This window comes from Octopus sinensis, linkage group LG1, assembly GCF_006345805.1.
Source record: "Octopus sinensis linkage group LG1, ASM634580v1, whole genome shotgun sequence".
NCBI lineage: Eukaryota > Metazoa > Mollusca > Cephalopoda > Octopoda > Octopodidae > Octopus > Octopus sinensis.
The window spans coordinates 109,937,765-109,950,264 of NC_042997.1; the positions used below are offsets into that span (position 1 = coordinate 109,937,765).

General features: G+C 38.8%; 1 protein-coding gene across 3 annotated transcripts in view; it reads left to right on the plus strand.

Annotated features, from left to right (window-relative positions):
• The window catches only part of LOC115218050 (protein prickle-like), a 117,042-nt gene that overhangs the window by 100,354 nt on the left and 4,188 nt on the right, over window positions 1–12,500 (plus strand). For all 3 annotated transcript variants that reach the window (XM_036503699.1, XM_036503702.1, XM_029787812.2), the window contains one exon: window positions 1,934–2,137. In XM_036503699.1, the coding sequence (XP_036359592.1) occupies window positions 1,934–2,137 (204 nt within the window). The remainder of the gene's footprint in view (window positions 1–1,933; window positions 2,138–12,500) is intronic.

The following is a 12,500-nucleotide window of genomic DNA, read 5'->3' on the forward strand; positions in this document are numbered from 1 at the left end:
ATTAAATCTTCATTTGTTTTCCTTTTATTTTCCTGTTATTTTCCATTGACAGTTTCAGTAACTGGCACAACTGGTGTATTTCTACTTATTAACTTACATTTGGCATTATATTCAGTTTTCAATTTTAATCAAACGCTTCTGTTTTTTCTAATTTCTACTTTGTTCTGTCATCATCTATTTTATCTTCCATGGCTTCTTAACCCATTAAGTCCCACTGTCCTATAAATAGGACACTAAATGAGAGCATTAAATAAGCTATATCACATTGTCTGAGTGTCCTATTTATAGGACACAAAGTATTTCCATTTCTACTTGAAGTAAAGGAGTTTTAACCTATTTTCAATCATCTGTCAAAATTTAAAATATTCAGAAATTTAAATATTCTGGGACTTAATGGGTTAAATAGTTTTATGAGCGTGTTACTCATTAAATATTTTTTACTCGGCGATGTTATTGTTGTCGTCTCTGCGATGGTGGCGAGCTGGGTGAGTTGTCAGAGTATCGGAGAAATACTCAGCTGTATTTTACGTTGAGTTCAAATCCCACCGACGTCAACTTTGCATTTTATTCGTTCGTGGTTGATAAAGTAATGTAACAATCTAATACTGAGATCGATGTAATCGACTTGCCCCTCTCCTCAAAATTGCTGACCTTGTGCAAAAGATTGAAACCATCGTCATCATCATTATCATAACCATTATTAATACCATAGATTAACACAGATTATTGCCAGCGTATCGATAATTAGTTAACTGTATTTGTTCCGTTCTGAGTTTAATTTCGCCGAGATCACCTTTGTTTTTCTTTATCCCACGGTCGATCAAACCAAGGTACCACTAAAACACGGAGTCTGACAAAAGCGAATAACCTCGTCCCCCAAATCTGATGTCTTCTGCTTTACAGAATTATAACCAAGTTGATTCCTATTATTTATCTGTTCGATGCTAATGACTGACTTTCTAAACGAGCACATTTCTGGATCTTCTGTGTTGGGAATTTTCAATAAGTCTATCATTAATTTAGTTTCCAGTTCCGTGATTAGCTCTGCAGAGAATTCTAGTAGCAATCAGTCATAAATGGTTAAAATGGGAAACATGTCCTCTTATTTGCTTTGATTCCTTCAATTTCTTCTAATGTAGTTGAAGCAGTAAAAGAAGTTACGTGTTTAGTTTGCAGCTACGTGAGGCGAAGACGAGTCACATCACAGTTTTGTATATATTAAGGTATATATTAAGACCGACGATCTTGCCTCTTCCAAATAATTTACTCGCAGCTATTTCATATCCTTACTTAATTAGATGGCTGTGTTTATTGGCCAATGATGAAGGCCGTACCTGGTAACTTAACCTGGTAGAAATGGCATAAAAATCTCTCAAATCGTACTTTACAATCTTTGGCAAAGAACAGTATATGTATTTCTTTACTACCCACAAGGGGCTAAACACAGAGGGGACAGACAAGGACAGATAAACGGATTGAGTCGATTACATCGACCCCAGTGCGTAACTGGTACTTCATTTATCGACGCCGAAGAATGAAAGGCAAAGTCGACCTCGGCGGAATTTGAACTCAGAACGTAACGGCAGACGAAATACGGCTACGCATTTCGCCCGGCATGCTAACGTTTCTGCCAGCTCGCCGCCTTTATATGTCTTAGACATACTTCTAAAACGAGAGGATGGCCATGGCTGAAGTTCCTATGATCATAGAGTCCTTTAATCTTCGTTGACCTAGGGCTAAATAACATTTAATCAGGCTAACACTCGACGCATTTTGACGTTATTTAATTATTAAATATTCTTGGAGAAATGTTCCATTGACCCCCAGCAAAGTGAAGAATTAATTGATTTAAGAACAAGAACTTGTCTCAGAAATTCTGTTTTGGTTCACAATTGATTCTTTAAAGTTTTATTTTTTGTTCTTCTTTTTTCAGTGTCGCAAATTGATTGCAGCCAGTGATATGGCGGTGTTTGCATCGAGGGCCGGTCCAGACGTTTGCTGGCATCCTAGTTGCTTTCTGTGCTCAGTCTGTGATGAGCTTCTAGTTGACCTGATCTACTTTTATCAAGACAGCCAATTATATTGCGGTCGGCACCACGCGGAGCAATTGAAGCCCAGATGTGCCGCATGTGATGAGGTTAGTACCACCATACAATTATAATTAGCCATTTCTCATTTTGTTTCTTTCTATTATTATTATTGTTGTTGGTTGTGGCGGTGGTGGTGGTGGGGTGTACGGGTGACGAGCTGGCACAATCGTTACTATAAAGGCGACAAGCTGGCATGAACGTTAGCACGCCGGGCGAAATGCGTAGCCGTATTTCGTCTGCCGTTACGTTCTGAGTTTAAATTCCGCCCAGGTCGACTTTGCCTTTCATCCTTTCGGGGTCAATTAAATAAGTACCAGTTACGCACTGGGGTCGATGTAATCGACTTAATCCGTTTGTTTGTCCTTGTTTGTCCCCTCTGTGTGTAGACCCTTGTGGACAGTAAAGAAATAAGAATCGTTACTATGTCCGGCAAAACGCTCAGCGGCATTTCGTCCATCTTTTCGTCCTGAGTTCAAATTCCTGCAAGGTCAATTTTGCCTTTCATCGTTTCGGGGTCGATGATAAAATAAGTACCAGTCCTCCCCCACCCCCGAAATTGCAGGCTTTGTGCAAAAATGTGACTCCTCTCTTATTATCATTATCATTGTTGTTGTAGTTGTTGTTATTTACTCCTGTAGATTGGAGAACAACATTTGGACGACAGCTTGTGCCCTTGGTGACCAGGATAACCCTAAATCTGTGGGGTTCTTTGATTGGCCTTTGCTGGAGGTTCCGCTTCATCGTAACACAAATGTGTCCGCATGTTTTATATACTTTGTATTTCAGTCCCCCCTCTCCTTTGTCCCCCCTCATCTTTAATGTAAACCCCCGCACAAATTGTAAGCGGTCCTTGTAATGTCCCTCTCATTTTCTGCCCCTGTGGAAAATAAATCATTATCATCATCATCAGGATTATTATTAAGGTGGCAGGCTAGCAGAACCGTTAGCACGCCGGAGAAAAATGCTCGGCGGTATTTCGTTCGGCTTTGCATTCTGAGTTCCACAATACGGCGAAGGTCGACTTTGCCTTTCATCCAATCGGGGTCGATAAAACAAGTACCAGTTATGTACTGAGGTCGATGTCATTGCCAAGCCCCCTCTCGAAATTTCTGGCCCTGTTCCTAAAGTAGAAGGAAATATTATTTGATTTTCAAGTTGAAGAAGTTGATTATAGCCTGAAACGATCTCTCTCTCTCTCTCTCTCTCTCTCTCTCTCTCTCTCCCTCTCTCTCTCTCTCTCTCACTCTATCTCTTTATCTCTCTCTCTCTAACAGTTATCACTTTCGTTTTTAGATGTAGTTACTTTTTGTGCCAACAACTAGAGACAAGTTTTATAGGAAGAATGTATGTGGGGAGAGTGTGTGTGTGTGTGTGTGTGTGTGTGTGTGTGTGTGTGTTACGATGTAAAATTTCACAGCTGCTTCACTCAGTTTCCTCGCAGCTAAAGGCATTTATTAAATGAACTGTTTCTGAATTTGATTATTGTATATCGCTCACAGCTAACTCGACAGACAATGTCCTAATAAACGGACAGGATTTTATATAAAGTAATAAATAACTCTGTCTGCCTGTCCTTCCGTCCGTCCATCTGTCTATCTATCTATCTATCTATCTATCTATCTATCTATCTATCTATCTATCTATCTATCTATCTATCTATCTATCTGTCTGCCTGTCTATCTATCTATCTATCTATCTATCTATCTATCTATCTATCTATCTATCAATATATATATATTTATCCATCCACCTGTCTATCTATCTATTTATCTTCATATATATATATATATATATATATATATATATATATATATATAGATGTAGATATATATACCTGTCTAGCGGTTTGTCTCTGTGTTTCCATCTCAGTTTCATTCAAACAAATAAAAAACGAGATTTTCCTAAGACACAATGCTTTGAGATCGATCTCAGTACTTCTTTCTGCAAATTTTGGAAATTCTTTGCTCACAGGGACTACGAAGGACCAGAGTCCTGACTAAGCAAATAGTTCCGGGTTCAGTCCCACTGCGTGGCACCTTGCACAGGTGTCTTCTACTATAGCCTCGGGCCGACCAAAGCCTTGTGAGCGGATTTGGGAGACGGAAACTGAAAGAAGCCCGTCGTATAAGTGTCTGTGTGCGTGTGTGTGTCCACCATCCTTTGGCAACCGATGCTGGTGTGTTTACGTCCCTGTAACTTAGCGGTTCGGCAAAAGTGACCGATAGAATAAGTACTAGCTTCGTAAAGAATAAGTCCTGGGGTCGATTTGTTCGACTAAAGGCGGTGCTCCAGCATGGTCGCAGTCAAATGATTGAAACAAGTAAAAGAATGTGTGTTGTAACACAAGTCACTCTGACAAGATGTCCCTTAGATTAAAAAATGAAAGTGCTATGGCCTTTCCCCTCCCCGCTAACAACCTTCCTATATTTAGAAGACCATCGATTTTATAGAATTCCCTCAGGTCAATGCTGTCAGTTCGAGTAGATATTTCTCGGTCTTCACCTTCTGACTATTGCATTTCTTCTCATGTACTCAAAGAATAGACCCCCCCCCAACTCCTTCCCATTCGTTTTCGCCGGCGTCGAAAGTCTACAGTCTCTAACGATGAGACCGACCGCAATGTTACATGCAGTTTATTACTTGGAAACTTCTTGAAAGACGACATGTAATTCGGTTTAACGAAAACCTAATCGTTGTTTAGAAACTGAATTCGGTCATTCAATAAACCGTGACTGTGAATAGAGGAGGAGGGCGCACAACATATGCCTTATTCTTTTTCTCATACATGCATACATATATATATATGCATACACACACATATATATACATACATATATATATACATACATAGATATATATACATACATATATATATATATTATATATAGATATATATATATATATATATACATATATAAAATGATGATACACAGATAGATACGGTGATAAATAGTTAGTGATAGATACACAAATAGAGATAGACAGATAGATAGATAGATAGATAGATAGATATACAAATAGAGATAGATAGATGGATGGATGGATGTGTGTAGTGTGCGCGTATGAGAGTGTTTGTGCTAACCTGAATATTTGTATGGATGTATACCTGCCTTTAATTACGTCTGCACACAGATGTATTTGAATTAAATTACTTATAAAGAAGCTTTCTGCATGTGTGTGAGTGTGCCTGTTTATGTGTGTGTATATATATAGATATATGTATGTAGAAAAGGTGAAAGAATTATCTCTGCAGTTGTACATACCACCATAATCATGCGTACAGTTTCGAATACGTGACCTTAATTTGTCAATTCTAGTTCGTGTATAAAAAGAAGAGTAAGAAAGAAAAAATGCAATAAATATAAGAGAACAATCAACATTTGGCACAAGCAATTTCTGAAGACTTTCATTTATCAAAAACGGAAGAGAATTTAGCCTTAGACATTTCCAATTCTCATGGGATCTTCTGTATTTCACTTTCAACTATTTCAAGATGGCGAGCGTTCAGTAATTATCATGTGTGGAAACACTTGTTTACATAATGATATGCATGGGAAAATATATTTGTAAATACATGTGTCTGTGTGTGTGGTGTGTGTGTGTGTGTGTGTGTGTGTGGTGTGTACTCTTTTTTTATTTGTTTCAGTCATTAGATTGCGGCCATGCTGGGGCACCACGTTGAAGAATTTTAGTTGAACGAATCTTCTCCGGTGCTTCTTGTTTTAAGCCTGGTACTTATTCTACGATATCTTTTGCCGAACCGGTTTTAAAGCAGTGGAGGGGGGGGGGGCAAACACAGGCAACAAAGTCACACACACACACACATCGTATATATATATATATATATATATATATATTATATATATATATATATATATATATATATACATATATAAAATGATGATACACAGATAGATACGGTGATAAATAGTTAGTGATAGATACACAAATAGAGATAGACAGATAGATAGATAGATAGATAGATAGATATACAAATAGAGATAGATAGATGGATGGATGGATGTGTGTAGTGTGCGCGTATGAGAGTGTTTGTGCTAACCTGAATATTTGTATGGATGTATACCTGCCTTTAATTACGTCTGCACACAGATGTATTTGAATTAAATTACTTATAAAGAAGCTTTCTGCATGTGTGTGAGTGTGCCTGTTTATGTGTGTGTATATATATAGATATATGTATGTAGAAAAGGTGAAAGAATTATCTCTGCAGTTGTACATACCACCATAATCATGCGTACAGTTTCGAATACGTGACCTTAATTTGTCAATTCTAGTTCGTGTATAAAAAGAAGAGTAAGAAAGAAAAAATGCAATAAATATAAGAGAACAATCAACATTTGGCACAAGCAATTTCTGAAGACTTTCATTTATCAAAAACGGAAGAGAATTTAGCCTTAGACATTTCCAATTCTCATGGGATCTTCTGTATTTCACTTTCAACTATTTCAAGATGGCGAGCGTTCAGTAATTATCATGTGTGGAAACACTTGTTTACATAATGATATGCATGGGAAAATATATTTGTAAATACATGTGTCTGTGTGTGTGTGTGTGTGTGTGTGTGTGTGTGTACTCTTTTTTTATTTGTTTCAGTCATTAGATTGCGGCCATGCTGGGGCACCACGTTGAAGAATTTTAGTTGAACGAATCTTCTCCGGTGCTTCTTGTTTTAAGCCTGGTACTTATTCTACGATATCTTTTGCCGAACCGGTTTTAAAGCAGTGGAGGGGGGGGGGGCAAACACAGGCAACAAAGTCACACACACACACACATCGTATATATATATATATATATATATATATATATATATATATATATATATATATATACGACGAGCTTCCTTCTGTTTCCGTCTATAAATCCACTCTCAAGGCTTTGGTCGGCCTGAGGCTGTAGTAGAAACACTTGGCCAAAGTGCCACGCAGTGGTACTGAGCCTGGAACCATGTGGTTGGGATGCAAGTTTCCTATCACACAGCCCACGTGACCAGTGTTCGGCCAAGCCTGTCCTTTCTCTCTTGGTTCGGCCGCTGTCCGTGCAATATCTATATTCTTCCCTGTGCCTGTGAAACCTCCTATCCCTGCCGTAAGGCTTTATTTCCACACTCGCCAGCTTAATTTAATTCGTCGTTAGTCGAAAGACACCTGTTGTTATGTCCTGTTATTTGAATTTGTGTAACCTTCTCCGTTTTTTTTTCCCGTCTTTGTTTTCGTATACATTCGCTGCTTTCTTCCAAGGAATCTAATGCTCTTCGTTTAGTTTTTCCTTGGGACTGGCCAGATTGGAGTAATCTCGAGTATAACCAGCCGCAATTGCAAAGATAATCTGGAACTCGGCTGAGGAAAGAAAACTCCGAATAACCCGTCCTTGTTTTCTTTGTATCGATGTTTTGTTGTCCCTTTTTTGTATCACATGTCTGGATGTTTTTGCGTTCTTGTCCCATTTTGTATTATATATATATATATATATAGCGGCGTACGTACACTTTGGTCTCTCTCTCTCTCTCTCTCTCTCTCTCTCTCTCTCTCTCTATATATATATATATATATATATATATATATATATGTAGAATACCTACGATCTTTTGATTTCGGAGATTAGTGTGCTAATTGTTCGATGTACAGAACTACGTAGCTGAATATTCTTCAGACTTGAGTACCGTTTGCGTAATTCTTAGGCAGAAACTCTGTGATACAGCGTGGGACAAGACTCTCTACATTTGATCTCCAGCTGCCATTCCAGCGGGTTGTTGCTTCTGGAATTTTCCGCACGAGGTTAGGGTCGATTTGAGGCTGTACTACAACGCTTGACCAAGATACCAAGCAATGGAATAGAACCTGGCATATCAGAGTTTGAAAGCAAATTTCTTTAATTTCGCACCTGATTATACACACCCGCCACACACACAGACAGATAGATAGATAGATAGATAGATAGATAGATAGATAGATAGATAGATAGATAGATAGATAGATAGATAGATAGATAGATAGATAGATAGATAGATAAATAGATAGATAGATAGATAGATAGATATGTTAAAGAGTGAATTATCCGTGATTCTGTAAGCATATACAAACACAGATTGCCACTAACCAATGACTTCCCTGAACTTTTGTTCTCCCCGTCAAAATTCAATTTCCTTTCTGCCTCACGTCCTTTTCTCTTTCCAACACAAAACATCCACACAAAAACTCTCTCTCTCTCTCTCTCTCTCTCTCTCTCTCTCTCTCTCTCTCTCTTTCTCTCTCCCCTTCTGTTTTTCTTTGATGTAGGGTATTTAATCCAAACTTAAAATTTTTCCTTAAACTTTTTTTTCTCTTTCTGACTTAAACCTAAGACATAAATCTGAGTTTCCATTATTAGTCGTGGTGTTGTGTGTTTCAATAATAGTCTGCACTACGCGTTGCAGCAGCAGCAGCAGTGGTAGTAGTAATGAGGGTGATAATTGTAGTAGTAGTTAGTAGTAGTAGTAGTAGTAGTAGTAGTAGTAGTAGTAGTAGGTGGTGGTGGTGGTGGTATCTCATCTTATCTTTCTCCTCATCAGAATCATTATTTGGGAGGTGTTAGATTAGGCACGCTGTATGTTTTGCTTAGATTCAGATTTGGGTTTAGTAATTTGGCGAAGACGGGTGTTGTCTTGGGAGTTGCTGATTGTTGAGAAAATAAAAGATTGCTTATGTTATTTCTAACGAACATTTTCAGTAAAAAAAAAAAAAAAAGAAAGGAGATAGGCGAAGAGGAAGCGGTGATAATATTTCTTTCTATCTTATTGTGAATTCTGGTTTTTTCATAGCAACGAGCATAGCAACAGGAAGCTCGTTTACCTTGATACCTGCGCAAAGCAAAGGAGGAATCGCTACTTGTCGACCTTACGTTTGAGAGACGTGCATCTCTCTCGTTGATCCAGAGGCTTGGGTTGGGTTCTTCTAAGAGTCTCTATATCTCTATCGGGCATATTTATTCCCTTCCTTAATCACTCCTGTTTCGTTTAATCTAAGGCGTGAAGTAAATGGGTGAATTGTTGAGTTCGACTACAGTTGCACTCGAGTGTACGCTTGAGTGTTCACGGGAGTCTTTATCCCAAACATACACACCTACATACATACATACATACATACATACATACATACATAAATACATACATAGATATATATATGTGTGTGTGTGTGTATATATATGTTTACATGATTGTGTGTATGTGTGTGTATATATATATATATATATATATATGCATGTGTGTATGTACATAAGAATATATACATGTACATGTATATAAGTATGCATATCTATATATATATATATATACGTGTATGTGTATATATATATATATGCATGTGTGTATGCATATAAGTATATATACATATACACGCATGTGAGTATATATATACATGTGTATATGTATATTAGTATATATATATATATATATATATATGTACGTGTAGGTGTGTATATATATATATATATATATATATGCATGTGTGTATGTATATATATATATACATATGTGTGTATCTCTCTCTCTCTCTATATATATATATATATAGATATATACAGATGCAGACGTGTCCATGTTGTTCTTGTACTCAGCATATAAAGTTACTTCTAAAAGCAAATGGATGACCATCAGCTTCGGCGATGACCAAAACCTCATCATCGATGAAATTAACCAAATTCTGAATGAGATTAGCTTCTATGTGGCTGAGAAATCCACAGACAAGAGGCTCCTAAACACGATTGTTAGGTAGACATAATGTTACGCAACGAGTAGCAAGGCTGTATCTTTGAATTCCATGTACCATCCATCCGACAGGGATTCTCTACAGTTTCCCGTTGCCCAATTTCAACCACAAAGCTTAGGTTTTCCAGAGACTCTAAACCAAAAATCTTTAACGTGCTTCAGTGTGTGTAGGGGGGAATATGCGAACTTATATATTTCTTTACTGCCCACAAGGGGCTAAACATAGAGGGGACAAACAAGGACAGACAAAGGGATTAAATCGATTACATCGACCCCGGTGCGAAACTGGTACTTTATTTATCGACCCCGAAAAGATGAAAGGCGAAGTCGACCTCGGCGGAATTTGAACTTAGAATGTAAGGACAGACGAAATGCTGTTAAGCATTTCGCCCGGCGTGCTAAGGTTTCTGCCAGCTCGCCGCCTTATGAAGACAATATGTATAACGCTCCGGGACAGCGAGATGTTTCTCTTTGCCGTTTAGATGTTTCTGTGAGTCCTCACTTTGCAAAGAGTTTCTCATAACTACTCGCTGTTCATAGCGGGCGGTGACGAGGATCGATCAGTTCCAGTCGAACAAATCGACCGTTGTATGTCTTTCGTTTAAGACTGCTACTGATTTTATAGGTCACTTTTTGACAAACTGGTAAGATACGGGGATGTAAACACACCAACACCGGTTGTCAAGTGGTAGCTGAGGACAAGCACAAAGGCACACACACACACACATATGCGACGGGCATTTTCAGATTCCGTCTACCAAATCTACTCACGAGGCTTTGGTCAGCTCGAGGCTACAGTAGAAGATACTTGACCAAGGCTCCACGCAGTGGGACTGAACCTGGACCCATATGGTTGGGAAGCAAGCTTCTTACCACACAGCCACGTCTGTATTTATAGGTATTTATATTCCCCACCCACTCTTCATTCTCTATCTCTAATTAGTACAGCTGAGATCAGTTTTTACTTAGATCAGAAGTTGAGTAATTTTCTACAGTTGGCCTTGCCTCGGGAGTTTCTCATCCTTGGCAAGAAATGCTTTCTTACACACACACACACACACACACACACACAAACACCTCCTCTCTCTCTCTCTCTCAACACAGATGTATAAATGTCTGAATATGCGCGAGAAGTAATGAATGGATATGTTTATATCATGTGTGTTTATTTAGACAAACACATGCACTCACGAGCACGGGATGAGAAATAGAGAAAGAGAGAGAGAGAGAGAGAGAGACGAAAAGAGATACGCATTCACACACAGACACACATATATACACACGGACATACACATATGTGTATGTTTCTCTCTGTGTGTGTGTGTGTGTGTGTGTATATATACATACTGATATGTGTATATACATATATGAAGATGCATGTGTGTGTGTGTATATACACTCGCGATGTTATCTCTCCTATACAACAGAGACGTTTTTTCTTTTTTTCTTATCTTTCCCGACTCGAAAAGTAATTAGTGTATTAATATATTTTAGTCATTACACTCTGCTGTCATATTTCAGATTATATCATTGATGTAGTAATTCCACCATTTTCAGTTAGAACTGAAATAGACTAATGGGGCCTTACGCATGTTTATACGCACACACACACCACACACACACACACACACACACACACACACACACACACACACACACACAACGCATACATACATATTGTTGCCTCCCCCCACACACACATACACACCTTCTTTCTAAGTAGATCTGACTTTAGCATTTAGTGCAACACATTCTTCTGATGTAATCGAGTGTGAAGCGAAAATCGTTTGATGAAGACAGCAACGGGAAACGGCAGCAGCAGTAATAACTTATGTTAATGGAGAGAGGAGAGGGGTGGTGGGAGGGACACAGTAACTCGTCATGGGAGGGTGTGTAAAATGCTGTTTCATGATGGTGACGATGATGATGATTGCTAAAAAGGTGCTGGGAGATACACACACACACACACACACCACACACACACACATACATACACACACATGCAGACAGATAGACATATCTGTGTGTGTGTGTGCTTATCTTTTATTCTTTTCCTTGCTTCAGTCATTTGACTGCGGCCATGCTTGAAGAATTTTAGTCGAACGGATCGGCACCAGTGATTATTCATTTTTATGCCTGGTACTTACTCTATCGGTAGTTTTTTTGTCGAACTGCTAATGCTAGTGGGATGTAAACACAGCAACACCGGTTGCCAGGTGGCTGTGGAGGACAAACACAGATACAAAGACACACACGAGCATACGATGGGCTTCTTTCGGTTCCCGTCTACCAAATCCACTTACAAGGCTTTGGTCGACCCGAGGTTATTGAAGAAGGCACTTGCTCATAGTACCACGCAAGGGGACTGAACCCAGAACCATGCGGTCGGGAAGTAAACTTGTTGTGTGAAACCTGCTTTGCATCCACGTGGTTTCGTGTTCAATCCTAATGTGCGGCACCTTGGTCAAGGTGTCTTCTTCTAAGCGCCAAGTTGACCAATGTCTTCTGAAATAATCTGCGAGGCGGAAACTGTGGGTAAGCCCGTAGTATGTATGTGTGTGTGCGTGTGTCTCCCGCCCTCATTGACAACCACTGTTCGTTTACGATTCCGTAACCTTGTGGTTCGACAAAACTGCTCAATGGAATAA